The sequence below is a fragment of the Phyllobates terribilis genome, unplaced genomic scaffold (assembly GCF_046119375.1).
Source record: "Phyllobates terribilis strain yellow unplaced genomic scaffold, ASM4611937v1 Scaffold_13__5_contigs__length_258822181, whole genome shotgun sequence".
Lineage (NCBI taxonomy): Eukaryota > Metazoa > Chordata > Amphibia > Anura > Dendrobatidae > Phyllobates > Phyllobates terribilis.
Genome location: NW_027362773.1, coordinates 208,800,124 through 208,808,393, shown reverse-complemented (window position 1 = coordinate 208,808,393; position 8,270 = coordinate 208,800,124). Strand labels below are relative to the sequence as shown.

General features: G+C 43.7%; 1 protein-coding gene across 1 annotated transcript in view; it reads left to right on the top strand.

Moving 5' to 3' along the window:
• Positions 1-1,384: 1,384 nt before the first annotated feature.
• The window catches only part of PIEZO1 (piezo type mechanosensitive ion channel component 1 (Er blood group)), a 129,125-nt gene continuing 122,239 nt past the window's right edge, over positions 1,385-8,270 (top strand). The window contains exon 1 of the mRNA XM_073659170.1: positions 1,385-2,365. Within this exon, the coding sequence (XP_073515271.1) occupies positions 2,302-2,365 (64 nt within the window). The 5' untranslated portion in view covers positions 1,385-2,301. The remainder of the gene's footprint in view (positions 2,366-8,270) is intronic.

Below are 8,270 nucleotides of genomic sequence, written 5' to 3'. Positions count from 1 at the left end.
TTGGCCAAAATCTCCAGGTAGGCCGTGCTATCCATCTTCCCATGGATGCGGACCAGATGGCCAGGCCCCTTGGCTGAGAAACAGCCCAACAGCATGATGCTGCCACCACCATGCTTGACTGTAGGGATGGTATTCTTGGGGTCGTATGCAGTGCCATCCAGTCTCCAAACGTCACGTGTGTGGTTGGCACCAAAGATCTCGATCTTGGTCTCATCAGACCATAGAACCTTGAACCAGTCTGTCTCAGAGTCCTCTAAGTGATCATGAGCAAACTGTAGACGAGCCTTGACATGACGCTTTGAAAGTAAAGGTACCTTACGGGCTCGTCTGGAACGGAGACCATTGCGGTGGAGTACGTTACTTATGGTATTGACTGAAACCAATGTCCCCACTGCCATGAGATCTTCCCGGAGCTCCTTCCTTGTTGTCCTTGGGTTAGCCTTGACTCTTCGGACAAGCCTGGCCTCGGCACGGGAGGACACTTTCAAAGGCTGTCCTGGCCGTGGAAGGCTAACAGTAGTTCCATAAGCCTTCCACTTACGGATGATGCTCCCAACAGTGGAGACAGGTAGGCCCAACTCCTTGGAAAGGGTTTTGTACCCCTTGCCAGCCTTGTGACCCTCCACGATCTTGTCTCTGATGGCCTTGGAATGCTCCTTTGTCTTTCCCATGTTGACCATGTCTGAGTGCTGTTCACAAGTTTGGGGAGGGTCTTAAATAGTCAGAAAAGGCTGGCAAAAGAGATCTTTAATCCACACATGTGAAGCGCATTATTCTTGGTGCCTGAACTACTTCTTAATACTTTAGGGGGACCAAGCAGAATTCTTGTGGTTTGAGGGGTTGAATAATAAATGACACTCTGAATTAACTTTTAACGTTTTTTAAAAAAAAAAAAAAAAAAAAAAAAAAAAAATTTGCTGCAGTGCATTTCCCACTTCCGGGCTGATCTACAGTACAAATGTCACAATGCCAAGTTAATTCCGCATGTGTCAACCAGCTAAATCTGCAGGGGGTTGAATACTACTTGTAGGCACTGTATACTCATCTGAACAAGTCCTTATTGGGTTTTCCAAATTTCTGACCTCTTGGAGTTAACAAAGCTGGGGAGGGGTCGTGAAATAGTGAAGAACTGAAGCACAAAACAAATTAGAAAGTTGCAAAAGTTTCAATTTTGTAGTTAAGCGTTTACGTATCTTAAGAGTTAAACACATTATGTCTGGACTAGATATTGTTATCACAGCTGAACACCCTGCACAGCACCCTCTGTGCTATTGCAGCCGGCGTGACATATAAATAGGTGGGCACTAGGGGGTGCTGTTTGCAAACTTTTTTTTGCTTTTTTTTTGGGCATGAAATGATTAAAAAAAAAGTGAAAGAAAGAAAAAAAAAACAGAAAAACTGCCTAACTGAAGCCAAGAGCTGCACACAGCCAGTGACGCATGGGGCAAGGACTCAGACAGCAGCTGGTAGCAAGGCATCCTGGTGACACTGGCACACACAGCATGGGACACTGCATGCCTGGGCATCTGCAGCAGAGCCATAAAGGAGGAATACTAGCAAAGCAATGAAGACTGGACTTGGGGAGGCAGAGACAGCTGAGCAGGTGGCACAGAGGCATTACTAGTGTCCTGCACTGAGGAGAAGAAGATGCCCATTAGTGGGGGATGCCATCTTTGCTGCTTGTGCCAGGCACTCTCATTGCACTGAAGCACATGCTGGCAGCACTCTGGTAATTCCAAACTGTGTGTGATGACAGCAGAGGGTGGGGAGTGGGGCTGGCACTGGTGGTGGGGGATCCTGCTCACAGGAGGAGCAGCAGGGCAGTGCCCCCTGCACCCCTCACCCTGCAGGGCTGGGACTGTTATGTGGGTGTTGCCAGAGGCTTTCTTTTGAAGGAAGTAGGGGAGAGTTTAGGTAGGAAATGCTAAGGGAGGAGGCTGGTCCTGTATAAAGGCTGTGAGTGAGTAAGAGAGACCTGTAGAGGGGGAGCCCCCATGCTTCTGAGCTCATGCTGAATAACTTGGGGGAGTGACTAGGACAAGACTCAGAAGTTGCACAACTACTTGGAGGATCCTCATCAGATCTGAAGAAAAGGAGGAGGTGCTGCTGCACTGGAGGTGTGCTGCTGCTGCTGACCTGCCCTGCTCCATGAGGACAAGTGCCACACAAGCTGCTCTGGCCATCAGCACCTGGATGGGGACTTGGTCCTGAGTGACACATGGCCTGACAAGGGCCCCCACACCTTCCCTGGTCTGAGCCTCCACGTGGGACTGGACTTTATTTACTGGCTGAAGTGTGAACATGGAGCTACAGGTCCTGTGTGGAGCTTTATTCTGGGTCTTACTGCCCCTCTCTCTCCTGGCAGGTAATGATCACCTTCCTGTGCCAAAGCCCCATTGCTGGAACATTGACATAGTGACAACATGTATATCCTATAATGGGAGGGTCCTGTGTATCTCTTGCTTGTTTCTCGTGTACTCAGGGCTGTTTACTATATACTGCACAAGTTCCTATTCATTTATTCTTAGTATCTGTTAGTTTCCCCATAGTTCGAGCCTCCTATACAATGGTCACTGAGGCATCAATGTCCAGGTGAGCGACCGCTGTCATTCCAACTTGTCGCTGTCTTCTTCTAGGAATGGCTGACTTATTATGATCTGGTGTGTGAATACTTGTCCTAGTGTTTATTTGTTGGTAGGAGATGCTGGGATTTGTAGTTCCACATCAGTTTAAAAAATGCAGACCCTTTTGCCAAATTGGCTACTGATTACTGGGACTCTTTTTTTTTTTTTTTATTGATTACTGGGACTTGTAGTTCTTGTGATTCTAGACCTTCAAAAGGGGTTGTAGTTTCCCAACATTAGAAAAATTAATAAAAATGAATGTTTATTGTTATTAACATTCATTTTTATAATAATAATAATTAATAATATTTTTTTATTCTTGGTGGGAGGGGTGGAGGAACAAATGATCTGGACTCCAATGGAATAGCATTGGTCCAAAAGTGGTGTGTAACTATTCAGATCATAAGAAAATATATATTACAGTTGTGTGAATTTGGCTTTACTGAGACTTGTATTTTGTTGGGGGGTAATTCTTACATTTACACCTGCGGCTGTCAGAGCATGCTGGGTGTTGTAGTTTTTACACTTTGTTGGCAGGTATGGTTTAGACAAGTGTTTTCTCGAAACCTGATATGGTGTGCCATAGTCGGTAATTGATTGCGTTCTTAAAGTATGCCATCGCTCACCGGTAGGTCTTGGCAGCGTGATATCAGAAATGAAGGTTTTCCCTATGGGTGAATAAATGGCATGCGATATTCTAGATCCGCAGTGGATGAGGAATCCCCTGAGGACAGGCAGGGTGCAGTGCATGGGTGTTGTATTGTGGGTCCCTCTGTGGAGGTGCGGAGCTTTTGGCTGGTACATAACTTTGTGTGGTGTGTGGGATCGCAGGCTCACAACTCTGGAATGTCTGTCCCAGCTGATGCATCACTGTGCAGGCAAAGGCTTGAATTCAACCAGTAATCCATAAAATAACAATAATTGGCCTGGGGGTAATTGAACTGCTGGTGAAACGCAGGAGGATCATCGGTGAGGTTGACATCATTATTGTCTCACACCTCCAATTTAACTCTTTGAATAAATTGACAAGCGACGGATTTGTTGCAAAACAAAAAAATAAAAAATTGCACCACCGTCCTATTCGTCTAAATGGGTATCCGTAAAATCTAAGTCCTCTCTGTAGGGGGTGGGGGAACCACTGAATGAACGGGACTGATTTTCAGTCTACAATTTGCTGCAGGTGAATTGACCTCAGGCTGAGTTCACATGTGGCATAATGCCAGCAAAGTGGATGGCTTTTAATTTTAATCATTCAGATTTTGTTTTTTTTTCTGCCAAGAGAGCAGGTTTTGCCTGCGGGGGAAAAAACCGCAACGTGTGAACGTAGCCTTACAGTACATGCTCATGGGATCTTTCTGCTGTGGGTTTGCAAAGGATGCAATCCAAGAGAGAAATTGCCATGCACCTGGTTGATCTGCGGCTTTGGTCAATTTACATTGCAGCTTTTCTCCGCACAGTGTGAATGAGCTTTTACTAATCGGCCCAAGTTATAGTATGACTGTGTGAACCCAGCCTAATACACAGCGTGTTTTCCTTTAGGAACTTGCTGCAGATTTCGACCTAGGGGTAAAATTTGTAACAACAAAAAAAACATTAATCAACTATCTATACAAATCCATACAAAACTCCATGGAGTTTTGTATGGATTTGTACAGATAGTTAATTAATGCTGCTTTTTTTGCACATTTTACTCCTAGGTTGAAGTCTGCAGCACAAGTCTATTTGCACAAGTTTCTTTTTCAGTACAATACAGATGACGTTTGTTTAATACAGGGTGGACGTGAGGATTTTTCGGCCCCCGGACAGAGAATCCATTGTACCAGTCTCTTGGCCATGTTCACATGTAGCGTAAATACTGCGTTCTTAGTGCAGAAAATCTGGTGCGTTTAAGTAACGTGGATGAGACTTTGTGAAAACTCATGCCTTTACATATTTGATTGAACTCCCAATTATTTTTTGTTGCATTTTTAAGTGTAAAATCAAATTTTTCTGTACAAACAAAAAACTTTTTGCACCAAAAAAGTGAAAAAAAAAATGCATTAATCAGATTATTTTTATGTATTTTGGTGCAGTAAAAAAAAAAAATGCATGTTGCGTTTTGTTACGTGTGAACACGGCCTTAGGCAATTTTCACACGTTCAGGAATAATACCGTGCAAGACAAGTGATTGGGGATTTCAAAACGCAGTCCCACATGTAGCTGAAGTTCTGATTGTTCTTGCAGCCCTTTTTCTTATTAGGCTTCCTATAGAGGCCTCTCTGGGCCATTGTCGCCTGTGTTTGATCATGTGTAGCTATGCGGCACAGGCGGCTTTGGTAATGCACCTGCAAAAGCTGTCCCGGACGATTGTGTCAGTAAATGTTCCTGTGCACGGATGGCTGATGCTATGATCCTTCAGATGAAATACTAGCTAGAGAGTCAATCAGTAATTTTTAAAGGGAATCTGTAAGTATGTATTTTGCTATTTAATCTGAGAGCAGCATAATATTGCGTACGAGTGCCTGATTCCAGGAATATTTTACTTATTAGGTTCCATACAATCAGTATTTTATCAGCAGGGGATTATCAAAGCAGGACTACATGTCAAGGGCAGACTAGTCTGTGTAGCACCGCCCCACCACTGCCAATCAGGGGTGTGAGCGGGGTTACGCAGCCCAGAAGTCGTAGCTCTGCTACATCTACATTAGAAAAAACTGGGATTCTATCAAAACTACAGCAAGCAGCCCAGTAAGTGACACCTCACTGAAATCGGAGTCTCTTGCTCCATGCTATGGTGCTCTCAAAAGAATGGATATATAAAAAGAAAAATTATGTTTATTTAAGAATATTAATATACCAACAAATGGTGAACAATTGCAGATCTGCTCGCATTGACATTCATCATTCTAGTTCAGCCCTACAGCAGACATGTAATTTCCATTGACATTATAGGTACAGTCATGCCCAGCGGTAATTATGTATACACTGCTTTTGTCATGGGTTTGCCATGGGAACGTTTATTTGCGATGGCTTTTTTTTTTTGTCCTGCAGGTGGTGATGATAAGTAAACACTGCAGCCCCTTCATTCTTAGTATGCTTGAGGTCCAAGAAATTGGTTTCCCCCACCAATCACAAAATGCCGCATATCTTAGTGATGGGCCGTCGATGTAAATGAAGCAGAACAGGATGTAGTGCAGGTGTTGCCTTCTCGTCTTCTGGAGAGCCCATTGACACCCTCGGCACTTTACTAATTTGTCTTACAAGACCCCTGAAGGACATGTAGGGAGCACTCCTAGGTCTTTTCATGCCAGTTTGGCCACATTTTGCTACTTGAGAAAAGAAAATGAATAGTGACTAATTGTTTTTTGCGTATCTGAAGCAAGCACAGGGTAATAAAGCCATACAGCGCCATATATCTCTGTTTACTGCTCCTTTTGTGGGATGAAACTGGCATTACACCTGACTACCGTCAGCCCTAGGAGCGCTTTACTACTTCCCATCAGTATCTCTCTAGCTCCTAAGCATGAATATTTATTTCAGTAGGGAAATATAATAAGCCTATCTTCCTTTTGAAATAAAGGATGGGGCATGTGAAAATCCAACATGCCCAATCGTCCTCCTCCCCAACCCCGATAGCTGCCACTGGGGAGAAATGACTATACTATAGTGTGTAACTGAACTTTTAAAAACCTTTGGACATGGCAGAAATTTTGGTTTTGACCGGAATGCTGATACCCCATTCCCCCGACTGATTGCTAAAAGAGAGGGGCAAAGCTACTCTACTGAGATCCTCTTCAATCTCCAAGGAGAGCCACACTTGGCTGCACTTCTTCTGCCCCTTTAGTTTTGTAACCGGTGGGGTCCCCCCAAAAGTCAAAATATCTGACATGTCAGGGTGCAGTTATACTTTTAGGTCTTCAGGAGCTGTGAAAATAACTTTTTTCTTCTGACTCCTTCCCGCCCAGAGCAGCGATGACTCTCGGGCCTTTTGCATTTTGTTTGTTTTATTAATTCACCTTTTATACCGATCGCCTCTTATCCCTGAGTAAACATTATGTGGTTTCTATGTAAAGCGTTTCCAAAATCTCTGCACACAGTCCTGCGGGGCGCACTAACGCCACTATATTGCATCTGAATCACATATCCCATACAGATAGACTTTGGGGAATTGCTCATGTAGCAATTCCCTAATATTTTTGTATTATCCGAATAGCTCCCTGGAGTGCAAGTGATCCTATAGTAGGGCAAGAGGGGGAAGAGAAAAAAAATGTACACCCTGTATTTCACTATCAGTACAAGTGGATGAGAGAAATTTTACTGCACTGATGTGCATAATTCAACTTTTATAAAGGAGTTGTCCAACAATAAAGGAACTATTTGAATAATTAAGCCAGCCCACTTGCCAGTCAGTCATTGCATGGGGGGGCTCTGGACTGGCTGATGGAATGAGCAGTCAGGCAGCCCCCTTTACTCACAGTACTGATGATGTGCCCACTAGGGGAAACACTGTTCTGTGTCCAGCACAAGTCAATAATTTTGGCAGTGAAGACACCCGACTGGAGCAAATATTTTCCAATCTGTTAAAATAATTTATACATTGCAGGTTTAATGGTATATATTCACACACATTAAAAAAATATATATACAGTACAGACCAAAAGTTTGGACACACCTTCTCATTTAAAGATTTTTCTGTATTTTCATGACCATGAAAATTGTACATTCACACTGAAGGCATCAAAACTATGAATTAACACATGTGGAATTATATACTTAACAAAAAAGTGTGAAACAACTGAAAATATGTCTTATATTCTAGGTTCTTCAAAGTAGCCACCTTTTGCTTTGATGACTGCTTTGCACACTCTTGGCATTCTCTTGATGAGCTTCAAGAGGTAGTCACCGGACATGGTCTTCACTTCACAGGTGTGCCCTGTCAGGTTTAATAAGTGGGATTTCTTGCCTTATAAATGGGGTTGGGACCATCAGTTGTGTTGTGCAGAAGTCAGGTGGATACACAGCTGATAGTCCTACTGAATAGACTGTTAGCTGCTTTTTTTCTTGCCATAATACAAATTCTAAGTACAGAAAAACGAGTGGCCATCATTACTTTAAGAAATGAAGGTCAGTCAGTCCAAAAAATTGGGAAAACTTTGAAAGTGTCCCCAAGTGCAGTTGCAAAAACCATCAAGCGCTACAAAGAAACTGGCTCACATGAGGACCGCCCCAGGGAAAGGAAGACCAAGAGTCACCTCTGCTTCTGAGGATAAGTTTATCCGAGTCACCAGCCTCAGAAATGGCAGGTTAACAGCTGCTCAAATTAGAGAACAGGTCAATGCCACACACAGTTCTAGCAGCAGACACATCTCTTCAACAACTGTTAAGAGGAGACTTTGTGCAGCAGGCCTTCATGGTAAAATAGCTGCTAGGAAACCACTGCTAAGGACAGGCAACAAGCAGAAGAGACTTGTTTGAGCTAAAGAACACAAGGAATGGATATTAGACCAGTGGAAATCTGTGCTTTGGTCTGATGAGTCCAAATTTGAGATCTTTGGTTCCAACCACCGTGTCTTTGTGCGACGCAGAAAAGGTGAACGGATGGACTCTACATGCCTGGTTCCCACCGCGAAGCATGGAGGAGGAGGTGTGATGGTGTGGGGGTGCTTT